This window comes from Oncorhynchus gorbuscha, unplaced genomic scaffold (genome assembly GCF_021184085.1).
Source record: "Oncorhynchus gorbuscha isolate QuinsamMale2020 ecotype Even-year unplaced genomic scaffold, OgorEven_v1.0 Un_scaffold_1208, whole genome shotgun sequence".
NCBI lineage: Eukaryota > Metazoa > Chordata > Actinopteri > Salmoniformes > Salmonidae > Oncorhynchus > Oncorhynchus gorbuscha.
In genome coordinates this window covers 30,526-44,545 of record NW_025746054.1, presented here as the reverse complement: position 1 = coordinate 44,545, position 14,020 = coordinate 30,526, and the positions used below count along the sequence as shown (strand labels likewise).

The 14,020-nt window shown below is 43.7% G+C and overlaps 1 protein-coding gene across 1 annotated transcript; it reads right to left on the bottom strand.

Moving 5' to 3' along the window:
- Positions 1–7,136: 7,136 nt before the first annotated feature.
- On the bottom strand, positions 7,137–7,709 carry LOC124021783 (keratin-associated protein 6-2-like; the record flags this gene model as incomplete). Its single annotated transcript, XM_046336898.1, has 1 exon — positions 7,137–7,709. A coding segment is annotated over one exon (573 nt), but the record flags the coding sequence as incomplete, so codon positions are not given.
- Positions 7,710–14,020: the final 6,311 nt, after the last annotated feature.

Genomic DNA, 14,020 nt, shown 5'->3' with positions numbered 1-14,020 from the left:
CTCCCTCTATCCCATATCACTACAGAACAATAAGAATTGTAGGACATTAGATGTCCGCGAAGTAAGTCCAATGAATGGTAGGCCTAAGCATCTATTTGTTTATTTATTTTTATGTAGATAGTGATACCTATAGCCCAGGTTATTCCTCTGACAGACACTTGAGCAGTGGCCCAATATCATAAGAAATCAGCACACGATAAAATAGCATAGACTATTACAATTGTAATAACGCATTAAACACCGCTTTGCCACTATGTGGATGGAATAATTGCGCCACCTGTAGAAAAGTGATGTTTTAAACAGCATGCGACTGGCAAGTAATGTCTACCGACAGAGATAACGGTTTGTGTCCGTCTGTGCGCGCGGGGGCGCAGGGTAAGCTTCTCCGATGCATATACGCTAAATATAAACATGTCATGCACCACAACCAACTAACCAAACATAATGGAAGGCATGGATTGAATATTTGTAAAACAATAACTTTATCCACACATTGGTACATGTTTTAAATGAACCCACCCTCCTGCAATTAGATCGCAAAATATAGTGGAAACACATTGAGCACGTCTGTTTCCACAGGATTGCCTAGTTACCTTATTGACGGCTGTGTTTAAGGACTGCCGTCAATCGCAAAGAAAAGTAGCAGCCGTGCGATTTTTCCAATCACAGACAACCGGTCTGGTTTCCACTAAAGCAGTATCCCCGGTACGCTCCTCGGCTTTGTCCCCGCTTCTGCCATCGGGATAGCGGAGAAATAAGAGGAATATTCTTGCGCAATAGATCCATGAGTATTCACACTTAAGAAACCATTTACAAAACCGAATAGTGTCGGGAAACACCCTACACGGAAAAATAACTGATTGAAATGAAAGATGTGGAACACCAGGAGCTTCGTGCACCGCATCCGTCGCGCAGTCAGGTTTCTTTCAACTGATGCGAGGAGGCTGTGTGCGTGTGAGGTAGGCTACACATGGACTGAATGTCTGGACCACCCCCAAACGCTCCTCTCTCTGGCTCTCACGCTCACACTCACTCACTCACTCACTCAAATTCAAACGCAGACTTAGTCAGGTTTTAACCCATCTAGAACACTTGTCAGAATGTACGCAATGGCCACAATTATCCTGTTATTGGCCCCCACTGCGCCTGTTGTTTATTTACATTAGCATACGAGATTATTTCAGAAACTAGAGGAGATATTTGCTTTTCAAATAAGATATTAAGATATTAAGATATTAAGATTAAGTAAGTAAGTATATATTAAGTATATAGTATGTGTAACGGCGTTCATCTGTTGAAGGAAGAGAGTCGGACCGAAATGCAGTGTGTTGGTTACTCATGACTTTAATAAATGAAGAGCGTAACATGAAATAACTCATAAATACAAAACAAAAAACAGAACGTGAAACTTATTACAGCCTATCTGGTGAACACTACACAAAGACAGGAACAATCACCCACGAAATACAAAGCGAAACTATGGCTCCCTAAATACGGTTCCCAATCAGAGACAACGAGAATCACCTGACTCTGGTTGAGAATCGCCTCAGGCAGCCAAGCCTAACTAGACACACCCCTAATCAGCCGCGATCCCAAATAATACAAACCCCAATACGAAAACAACATATAAACCCATGTCACACCCTGGCCTACCCAAACATATAACAAAAACACAAAATACAATGACCAAGGCGTGACAGTATGTATAAGCTGGAAGTAGAGGACTAGGCGTTGTTGTTTACTAGTTTACTCAATTAGGGGAGGGGTGGTAGGGTTAGAAAGTAATATAAAGGACAATATATTTAAAACAAGTAGGTATTTCTTTATTTGGACTTTTTTCTACATTGTAGAATAATAGTGAAGACATGCAAACTATGAAATAACATGTATGGAATCATGTAGTCACCAAAAAAAAGTGTTAAACAAATCCAAATACATTTTATTTTTTAGATTCTTCAAATAGCCAACCTTTGCCTTGATGACAGCTGTCACACCCTGACCATAGAGAGCCCTGTGACTAGGGGGTGTTCTAGTTTAAATGTTCTATGTTGGTGTTTTGTATGGTTCCAAATTAGAGGCAGCTGGTAATCGTTGCCTCTAATTGGGGATCATATTTAAGTAGCCATTTTTCCCACCTGTGTTAGTGGGATATTGTTTTGTGTTTGTGCATGTGCACCACTTCTTCACATTGTTATTGGTTTATTGTTTTTGTTTAAAGTTTCACCGAATTAAAGATGTGGAACTTCTATAAACGCTGCGCCTTGGTTCGCTCATTGCGACGATCGTGACAACAGCTTTGCACACGCTTGGCTTTCTCTCAACCAGCTTCATGAGGTAGTCAACTGGAATGCATTTCAATAACAGATGTGCCTTCTTAATGTGTTTGAACCAATCAATTGTGTTGTGACAAGGTATGGGTATACAGAAGGTAGCCCTATTTGGTAAAAGACCAAGTCCATATTGTGGCAAGAACAGCTCAAATAAGCAAAGAGAAATGACAATCCATCATTACTTTTAGACATGAAGGTCAGTCAATGCGGAAAATTTCAAGAACTTTGAAAGTTTCTTCACGTTCAGTCGCATAAACCATCAAGCGCTATGATGAAACTGGCTCTCATGAGGACGAACCGCCACAGGAAAGGAAGACCCAGAGTTAACTCTGCAGCAAAGATTAAGTTCATGAGAGTTACCAGCCTCAGAAATTCTAACCCAAATAAATGCTTCACAGAGTTCAAATAACAGACCCATCTCAACATCAACTGTTCAGACAAGACTGCATGAATCAGGCCTTCATGGTTGAATTGCTGCAAAGAAACAATTACTAAAGGACACCAATAATAAGAAGAGACTTGCTTGGGCCAAGAAACACCAGCAATGGACATTGGACTGGTGGAAATCTGTGTTTTGGTCTGAAGAGTCTAAATTTGCGAGTTTTTGTTCCATCCTCTGTATCTTTGTGAGATGCAGAGTAGGTGAACGGATGATCTCCGCATGTGTGGTTCCCACCGTGAAGCACGTAGGAGGAGGAGGTGTGATGGTGTGGGAGTGCTTTGCTGGTGACACTGTCAGTGATTTATTTAGAATTCAAGGCACACTTAACCAGCATGGCTACCACGGCATTCTGCAGCAATACTCCATCACATCTGGTTTGCGCTTAGTGGGACTATCATTTGTTTTTCAACAGGACAATGACCCAACACACCTCCAGGCTGTGTAAGGGATATTTGACCAAGATGTAGAGTGATACAGTACTGCATCAGTTGACCTGGCCTCAACATCACCTGACCTGAACCCAATTGAGATGGTTTGGGATAAGTTGGACCACAAAGTGAAGGAAAAGCAACCAACAAGTGCTCAGCATATGTGGGAACGTCTTCAAACTTGTTGGAAAAGCATTCCAGGTGAAGCTGGTTGAGAGAATGCCTAGAGTGTGCAAAGCTGTCATGAAGGCAAAGGGTGGCTCTTTAGAATCTAAAATCTAAAATAGTCTCAACGTCAACAGTGAAGGGGCAAGTCCGGGATGCTGGCCTTTTAGGTAGAGTTGCGAAGAAAAAGCCATATCTCAGACTGATCAATATAAAGCAAAAATTAAGAAGTGTAAAAGAACACACACATTGGACAGAGGAACTCTGTCTAGAAGGCCAGCATCTCGGAGTCGCCTCTTCACTGTTGACATTGAGACTGGTGTTTTTTGCAGGTACTATTTAATGAAGTTGCCAGTTGAGGACTGTGTGCAACTCTCACACATTACAGAGGGCTAAAATACATCTGATAGGTTACATCTGCCCGAATAGCCTGGGTGTCAGTCTGTTTCTGCTCTCTTGCCAACTCTGTGAAATTGTCACACCAAACAGGCAAAAGCACAAACACATCTGTGTCCAGGCTACTTCCTCAAAGCCTGATAGTAGCAGGTCATTTCAGATCACCAGGAATCTGACCTTTGAGATGTACTTTAAATTCAAGTCACTGAAAAATAGGTAGTCCTAAAGCTGTTCATATTGGGGGATACGGGTTTGGATTTCGAGCTGTAGCAGGAATGTTACCGTTTCTCCTCAAACCGGGCCGGCGTCAGCACTATACCGCCTAGAGCTCTGCATCTCCGAGAGGGAGACTCTCTAGGGGATTAACAACCCAGATATTGATAGGAGAGTGGGTGGCTCATAATAAACATGAAACGAGCCAGTGTTACCTCGGAGATCAGTTCAGGATACACAGCACAGGGATGTTAAATATAAAATAACCCAAATTATTTTCACTCTGCAATATCATATGGCTAACAGTCACACACACACACACACACACACACACACACACACACACACACACACACACACACACACACACACACACACACACACACACACACACACACACACACACACACACACACACACACACACACACACACACACACACACACACACACGTAACAGTATAATTTTAAACTGTCCCTCGCCCATACCCGGGCGCGAACCAGGGACCCTCTGCACACATCGAAAACAGTCACCCTCGAAGCATCGCTACACATCGCTCCACAAAAGCCGCGGCCCTTGCAGAGCAAGGGGAACTACTACTTCAAGGTCTCAGAGCAAGTGACGTAACCGATTGAAACGCTATTTAGCGCACACCGCTAACTATGCTAGCCGTTTCACATCCGTTACACACACACACACACACACACACACACACACACACACACACACACACACACACACACACACACACACACACACACACACACACACACACACACACACACACACACACACACATGTAACAGTATAATTTTAAACTGTCCCCTCGCCCATACCCGGGCGCGAACCAGGGACCCTCTGCACACATCAAAAACAGTCACCCTCAAAGCATCGCTACACATCGCTCCACAAAAGCCGCGGCCCTTGCAGAGCAAGGGGAACTACTACTTCAAGGTCTCAGAGCAAGTGACGTAACCGATTGAAACGCTATTTAGCGCACACCGCTAACTAAGCTAGCCGTTTCACATCCGTTACACACACACACACACACACACACACACACACACACACACACACACACACACACACACACACACACACACACACACACACACACACACACACACACACACACACACACACACACACACACACACACTAAGGGTTCATTAATTAAATCATAGAGATGTATCAGGAATCCAGGTAAGACCCAAGTGCAGACTGTGTGAAGTAACAGTGTTTATTGTAACAACAGGGGCAGGCAAACGACAGGTCAAGGCAGGCAGGGGTCGATAATCCAGAGCAGAAGCCAAGATACAGGACGGCGGTCAGGTCAGGCAGAGGTCGGTAATCCAGAAGTTGAGCAAAGGTATAGGATGGCAGGCGGGTACAGGGTCAGGACAGGCAAAGTTCAAAAACCAGGAGGACGAGAAAAAGAGAGACTGGGGTAAACCAGGAGCTGAGACAAAACGCTGGTAGATTTGAACAAACAAGATGACCTGGCAACAGACAAACAGACAACACAGATATAAATACACAGGGGATAATGGGAAAGATGGGTGACACCTGGAGGAAGGTGGAGACAAGCACAAGGACAGGTGAAACAGATCAGGCGTGACAAGATGGGCGTCATTCAACAATCATGTGAACCGCTATTGAACACAGTGTGAATCCATACCACTTATTATGTGATTTGACAAGCACATTTTCACTCCTGCGTTTATTTCTGCTTGCCATAACAAAGGGCTTGAATACTGAATGGCTGAAGACATTTCAGCTTTGAATTTTTGTATTAATTCCGACAACTTTCAACAAACAAAATTCCACTTTGACATTATGGGGTATTGTGTGTAGATCAGTGACTCAGAAGCCACCATTTAACATTATGGGGTATTGTGTGTTGATCAGTGACTCAGAAGCCACCATTTGACATTATGGGGTATTGTGTGTTGATCAGTGACTCAGAAGCCACCATTTGACATTATGGGGTATTGTGTGTAGATCAGTGACTCAGAAGCCACCATTTGACATTATGGGGTATTGTGTGTAGATCAGTGACTCAGAAGCCACCATTTGACATTATGGGGTATTGTGTGTAGATCAGTGACTCAGAAGCCACCATTTGACATTATGGGGTATTGTGTGTAGATCAGTGACTCAGAAGCCACCATTTAACATTATGGGGTATTGTGTGTTGATCAGTGACTCAGAAGCCACCATTTGACATTTTGGGGTATTGTGTGTTGATCAGTGACTCAGAAGCCACCATTTGACATTATGGGGTATTGTGTGTAGATCAGTGACTCAGAAGCCACCATTTGACATTATGGGGTATTGTGTGTTGATCAGTGACTCAGAAGCCACCATTTGACATTATGGGGTATTGTGTGTTGATCAGTGACTCAGAAGCCACCATTTGACATTATGGGGTATTGTGTGTAGATCAGTGACTCAGAAGCCACCATTTGACATTATGGGGTATTGTGTGTGATCAGTGACTCAGAAGCCACCATTTGACATTATGGGGTATTGTGTGTAGATCAGTGACTCAGAAGCCACCATTTGACATTCAACATTCATGTTGAAAAAAAGGAGTGTATATACTTTCTGAAGGCACTGTATGTTTTGTAATATTTGTGGTGGTTACAGGGCGGATGGTTTGTATCCCAGGAGGTGTGGATAGCCTATGTCTAGTGGCCACATTGACAATTATTATACATCTTGTAAGCAGCGTTATGCCAAGGTGGCAAATGGTTATTTATGCAGGTTTTTCCTGCCTATTATCTTGCGTTGAGATTCCTACTTGTCTCCTGTTGGGTTTTGGTCCGTGTTGTGTAGCCTTTCTGATGCTTTATGGAAGACTGCCCAGTGAAAAGGAACAACCAACACTCTTGTCAAACATTGGATTCTTCAACTCTGCCGTCATGGTGACATTCCTGATAGTCTATTTAAAACTGTTTGTCAAGGACGTCGCTGTCCTCCATATATCACTGTCTGTCTGTCCGTCCAAAAACGATTATCCAAATAAAACCATTTGTCATTGAAGGAAAAATAGATTTTCTGAACCAAAGCAACCCTGTTCGTGTTGGCTGAAGTATCTGATACTTCACGTGCCAGAATGGGCAGATGGAGTGAGATAAAGAGAGAGAGAGAGAATGGCAGCTAAAAAAATGTGATAACGATTGAAAATGTTTTTGAGAGGAATCCTGAGAGGTATCCTGACAGGTTTCCTGAGAGGTATCCTGAGAGGTATCCTGAGAGGTTTCCTGAGAGGTATCCTGAGAGGTTTCCTGAGAGGTATCCTGAGAGGTACCCTGAGAGGTACCCTGAGGTATCCTGAGAGGTACCCTGAGAGGTATCCTGAGAGGTACCCTGAGAGGTATCCTGAGAGGTTTCCTGAGAGGTATCCTGAGAGGTACCCTGAGAGGTACCCTGAGGTATCCTGAGAGGTACCCTGAGAGGTATCCTGAGAGGTACCCTGAGAGGTATCCTGAGGTATCCTGAGAGGTATCCTGAGAGGTATCCTGAGAGGTTTCCTGAGAGGTTTCCTGAGAGGTATCCTGAGAGGTATCCTGAGAGGAATCCTGAGAGGTATCCTGAGAGGTTTCCTGAGAGGTATCCTGAGAGGTACCCTGAGAGGTACCCTGAGAGGTATCCTGAGAGGAATCCTGAGAGGTTTCCTGAGAGGTTTCCTGAGATGTTTCCTGAGAGGTTTCCTGTCAGCTGTATTTTTTTCTTGCAATGAACACATCAGAGGCTGGAGAGTTTTACTACGAAATGAAACGCACAATGTGAAAAGCATGAGGGAGTGTACACAGATTAAATCCTCCTTTATCAAACAGAGAATGTGAAAAACATGGGGGGGGTATTCTGAGAATATATCCTCTTTTTTATTGAATTCGGGGTATTATTAGTCAATTACTGTTTGGAATGCATTTGTTGAAAATTCACTAAACAGAGATTTGAGGAGAAGAGGTACTAATCATTATACTATGATTAGTGATATCTGTATGATACTAGATGTTCTTCTCAATATTGAATATTTCCTTGAATGTTTTTAAGTCACTAGTACTAGTCCACTCTTTTTTTGAGCTATATTCACAACAACACTTTTACAAATGGAAATCAACTGCACACTAACCCGTTGGGTGAGATGTATCACTGTGGCTTCAACTTCTCAACATTACCAGACAAGCTTCCATATCGCTATGTTCACTGTTGTAGTAATGACCTTTGCATAAACTGTACAACCTGCTGGCCATGATCCCCGCCTGGGCTAACAACAAATCAATCCCCCCATTAAACTATATAGGTCTCATGGCATTTCGCTCCATGTCTACGTTCACAATGTAGTGTGGATATACTTCGGTTGATGCTTCCTGTGGTAGATGTGCTATTGTTGTAACCTTAGAGATGAAAGACTCTTGGATGTGTTTACTGTGGGGCTTTTGGGAGGCCATTGTTGTTGTGGACAGCCAGTCCTGATTGTCTAGCCCGTCTCCAGAGCCCCATGTCAATAAGCCCAGCTTGTGAAGCCATGTCAGGGGAGACGTGGCGTTATTGGAAGGCATCTGCTGCAGCGCGATAGCCTCGTTATCGGCCAACGTTATTCTGCTTGAACATGTTTTAAAAGGACGGGGCGCCAACAGGATGAAACCACACGCTAACTGATGGTTGTTGTTTTCTTCCTTCTTCTCTTTCCCCCCTGCTGTTATAAGCACTTGGCGACAGTTTAGCGAGTCGTTTTACGTCTGGAAGTTTCATTCACAGCTTGAACAAGGCACACAAGGATTTGGAGGGATTTGCTTTAGTCTTGATTGTGAAAGGAAGGGGAAAACAGAGAGTGAGGGAGGGAAGGATCACCTGAAACCTGAGTGAGGGGAAAACAGAGAACGAGGGAGAGAAGGATTACCTGAAACCTGTGTGATGAAATACAGATGAAATACAGTATTTAATGACTTTTTACCCCAGCACAGGGGAAGACTAATGAGTCAATTTAAACAAACGGCAGATGTTTCACACTTACAGACATTAAGTCATCCTTTTTACATCCTTACTTCAGGAAAGTATCATTAGAAATATTTGTTACAATTTAAAAACCTCTTAAATGCAACTACATCTAATGTCATCTATGTAATTGCTGAAGTAATTATTTGTCATGAGGGCCATAAACAATAACTAGTAATGCTGCATACTCAAAGGTTGAAATGTCACATTTATTGGTATGAATTGCTGAGGTGTAGTCACATCTGAGGACACAAGATGTGCAGGGGTACGAGGTCATTGAGGGAGATACAGTACCAGTCTAAAGTTTGGACACCTACTCATTCAAGGATTTTTCTTCATTTTCACTATTTTCTACATTGTAGAATAATAGTGAAGACATCAAAACTATGAAATAACACACATGGAATCATGTAGTAAACAAACAAAAAAAGTGTTAAACAAATCAGAATAAATGCTTCACAGAGTTCAGGTAACAGACACATCTCAACATCAACTGTTCAGAGGAGACTGTGTGAATCAGGCCTTTATGGTCAAATTCCTGCAAATAAACCACGACTAAAGGACACCAATTAGAAGAGACTTGCTTGGGCCAAGAAACACAAGCAATGGACATTAGACCGGTGGAAATCAGATCGGTAAAACAGTAGCAGCAGTGTATGTGATGAGTCTAAAGAGTTAGTGCAGAAAGGGTCAACGAAGGTAGTTAATTAGTTAACCAATAGCTACACAGACTAACTATTTATCAGTCTTATGGCTTGGGGGTAAAAGCTGTTTAGGATCCTGTTGGTTCTAGACTTGGCGATTTGGAGCCGCTTGCCGTGCAGTAGCAGAGAACAGTCTATTATTTGGCTAGCTGTAGTCTGACTATTTTTAGGGCTCTCCCTTATACAGTACAACATTTACTTATACATAGTTTGTGAAGCATCTATGTTTGCATTATCATTGGTTAATAAGGGCTTATAAGATGTACTTTCAATAATTAACAACATATCAAACACTGAACAGGCATTGGCTCATGTCTGTAAACCATCCGTAGTTCCTTCCGTCTCTGCATCCTCTATGCTGAATGTGACCTGGAACATCTCTCATATCCACACACTGAACAGGCACTGACCTGGAACCATCCGTAGTTCCTTCCACACACTGACAGTGTCTTGACCTGGAACATCCTCTATGCTGAATGTGACCTGGAACATCTCTCATATCCACACACTGACAGGCATTGCTCATGTCTGTAAACCATGAGTTCCTTCCGTCTCTGCAACTGAATGTGACCTGGAACATCTCTCATATCCACACACTGAACACCTGGCATTGGCTCACTGACCTGGAAACATGACAGTCTCTGCATCCTCTATGCTGAATGTGACCTGGAACATCTCTCATATCCACACACTGACAGTGTACTTGACCTGGAACATCTCTCATATTCACACACTGACAGTGTACTTGACCTGGAACATCTCTCATATCCACACACTGACAGTGTACTTGACCTGGAACATCTCTCATATCCACACACTGACAGTGTACTTGACCTGGAACATCTCTCATATTCACACACTGACAGTGTACTTGACCTGGAACATCTCTCATATCCACACACTGACAGTGTACTTGACCTGGAACATCTCTCATATTCACACACTGACAGTGTACTTGACCTGGAACATCTCTCATATTCACACACTGACAGTGTACTTGACCTGGAACATCTCTCATATCCACACTGTACTTGACCTGGAACACTGACAGTGTACTTGACCTGGAACATCTCTCATATCCACACACTGACAGTGTACTTGACCTGGAACATCTCTCATATTCACACACTGACAGTGTACTTGACCTGGAACATCTCTCATATTCACACACAGACAGTGTACTTGACCTGGAACATCTCTCATATTCACACACTGACAGTGTACTTGACCTGGAACATCTCTCATATTCACACACTGACAGTGTACTTGACCTGGAACATCTCTCATATTCACACACTGACAGTGTACTTGACCTGGAACATCTCTCATATTCACACACTGACAGTGTACTTGACCTGGAACATCTCTCATATCATACACTGACAGGCTTCCACCAATAATACTGTAAGCCCCTTAGACTGCTTCAGATTCCAACCAGGCCTTTGCCCTTGGGATCTTCTTTGTACACTAAACCCACAGAGCTTTGTATGTCACCCTGCTGCACAGTCGTCTCTGTCAAAGGTCTCTCAAATCAAATACACTGCATATCCTCCTCTACACACGCATATGACTGGGTTGGGTTTTGTGTCTTGATGAACGACTTTGTAATCTTTACAAAAAATAACAATATGGGAGTCTACTCCCACCTGTGAAAATATTTCAAATTGTGTGTGTGCGTGTGCGCGCGTGTGTGTGTGTGAGCCCATTTCAACTGAACCACTACAAATGCTGTTGTTGAATGCTTTCGCTGATAGAAACATGTCTTGGCCACCTTAAGAGAATTATTGGATTCCTGTTTCTGTTGTCCTGCACAGCTGTAATTTCCACTCAAGTATAGGTGAGCACCATTGTGAGGCAGAAGGCAATGCCAAGATGAAGCTATCCAGGTCGATAGAGGAAGAGGGAGGGGTCTCTTGTCAGGTGACAGAGGGATATTGGTTGGGGGTTGAAACCTTTTTGTTGAGTGGAGCCAGACCATGGTGAATAGACAACCTAGACACCACTGGACTGAATCATAAATAAGGACTCTAACTGCTTTTCAAGTGTTAAGGTTAAGGCAAGGTCAAGTTAAAACAAGATGTGTAGAGTACATTTGAACGGATATGCCGTTGGGTTTCTTTTCATTTAACTATGTAAATATTATTTGATTGAATCCATGATTGGCGACCTACTTGCGGAGAAAGATTCACCACTGGTGTCCCGCAGGGCTCTGCTCTAGGCCCTCTCCTATTCTCGCTATACACCAAGTCACTTGGCTCTGTCATAACCTCACATGGTCTCTCCTATCATTGCTATGCAGACGACACACAATTAATCTTCTCCTTTCCCCCTTCTGATGACCAGGTGCCGAATCGCATCTCTGCATGTCTGGCAGACATATCAGTGTGGATGACGGATCACCACCTCAAGCTGAACCTCGGCAAGACGGAGCTGCTCTTCCTCCCGGGGAAGGACTGCCCGTTCCATGATCTCGCCATCACGGTTGACAACTCCATTGTGTCCTCCACCCAGAGCACTAAGAACCTTGGCGTGATCCTGGACAACACCCTGTCGTTCTCAATCAACATCAAGGCGGTGGCCCGTTCCTGTAGGTTCATGCTCTACAACATCCGCAGAGTACGACCCTGCCTCACACAGGAAGCGGCGCAGGTCCTAATCCAGGCATTTGTCATCTCCCGTCATCTGCCTGTGCCATTAAACCCCTTCAACTCATCCAGAACGCCGCAGCCCGTCTGGTGTTCAACCTTCCCAAGTTCTCTCATGTCACCCCACTCCTCCGTTCTCTCCACTGGCTTCCAGTTGAAGCTCGCATCCGCTACAAGACCATGGTGCTTGCCTACGGAGCTGTGAGGGGAACGGCACCTCAGTACCTCCAGGCTCTGATCAGGCCCTACACCCAAACAAGGGCACTGCGTTCATCCACCTCTGGCCTGCTCGCCTCCCTACCACTGAGGAAGTACAGCTCCCGCTCAGCCCAGTCAAAACTGTTCGCTGCTCTGGCCCCCCAATGGTGGAACAAACTCCCTCACGACGCTAGGACAGCGGAGTCAATCACCACCTTCCGGAGACACCTGAAACCCCACCTCTTTAAGGAATACCTAGGATAGGATAAGTAATCCCTCTCACCCCCCCCCCTTTAAGATTTAGATGCACTATTGTAAAGTGACTGTTCCACTGGATGTCATAAGGTGAATGCACCAATTTGTAAGTCGCTCTGGATAAGAGCGTCTGCTAAATGACTTAAATGTAAATGTAAATGTAATTAATGTTCAACCTCATCCTGTCACGAATATTACCGAAGGTGACTCCCCTTCTTGTTCGGGTGGCGCTCGGCGGTCGTCGTCGCCGGTCTACAAGCTATCACCGATCCGTTGTTCTGTGTTCCTTTGGTTTTGTCTGATTGGTATCACCTGTTTCTTGTTTGGTTGTTAGGGTAGGGTTATATATAGTTTGTTCAGCCCGCAACTGTTTCGTGCGGGCTTGTTCGTCTGTTTTGTTGTTTGAGTGTATTTTATTTGTATTTTGGGTTTCACGCTGTCCGTTTATATTTCTGATCATTTGTTTTCCTACTTTTGTTCATGTTATGTTTCCGGGACATTAAAGCGTGTTTTTTCCCACATCTTTTGCTCTCTGCGCCTGACTCTACACCTCCTCATTCATTTATCGTAACACATCCTGGTCTCCATTAAATATGGCCTTCTGCTCCGTATCGTGACCATTGGTGATTTCAGCATGTACATCTTGGTCGGGGAAAACAAAACAATGTAGGATGCATGTCAGCAAAGCCACTACACAACACAACACAAAACAATACATGAACTGCACTATAACAGTGACAAATGGCGCCCACAAACTGTTAGGGCCTATGTAAAGTTGTCCCAAAAGCAAGAGTCCCAACACCTTTCCACTGCTACACCTGGCTATCAGCGGAGCCTTGTCTGGCAGTGAAACAGTTCATTCAGCCTCAATAACTGCCTTTAAAAAACCATAGCTAATATGGCTGAATTGCTTAAACAAATGTGGTTTCTACCAACAATTAAGATATACAAACTATGACAAAAGGGGATGACAAGCAGATACGAGGCAATCCGTAATTTCGATTAAGACATGAATGAGCAAGCTAGGATGGTTGGAGTAAATGTAACTCTTTATTTAGCAATTCTGAAATGTACACAACAACATTCAGAACATGTGCCACTCTTACAGTGTTCTCCCTGTACACCAAGTCAGAACCATAGGATAAATAAAAGGGGCACATTAGCAGACAATGAAAACTCTTACAATATTCTATGATAACATTTCCATAAAATAGGTTATAGGCTACATGTACACCAC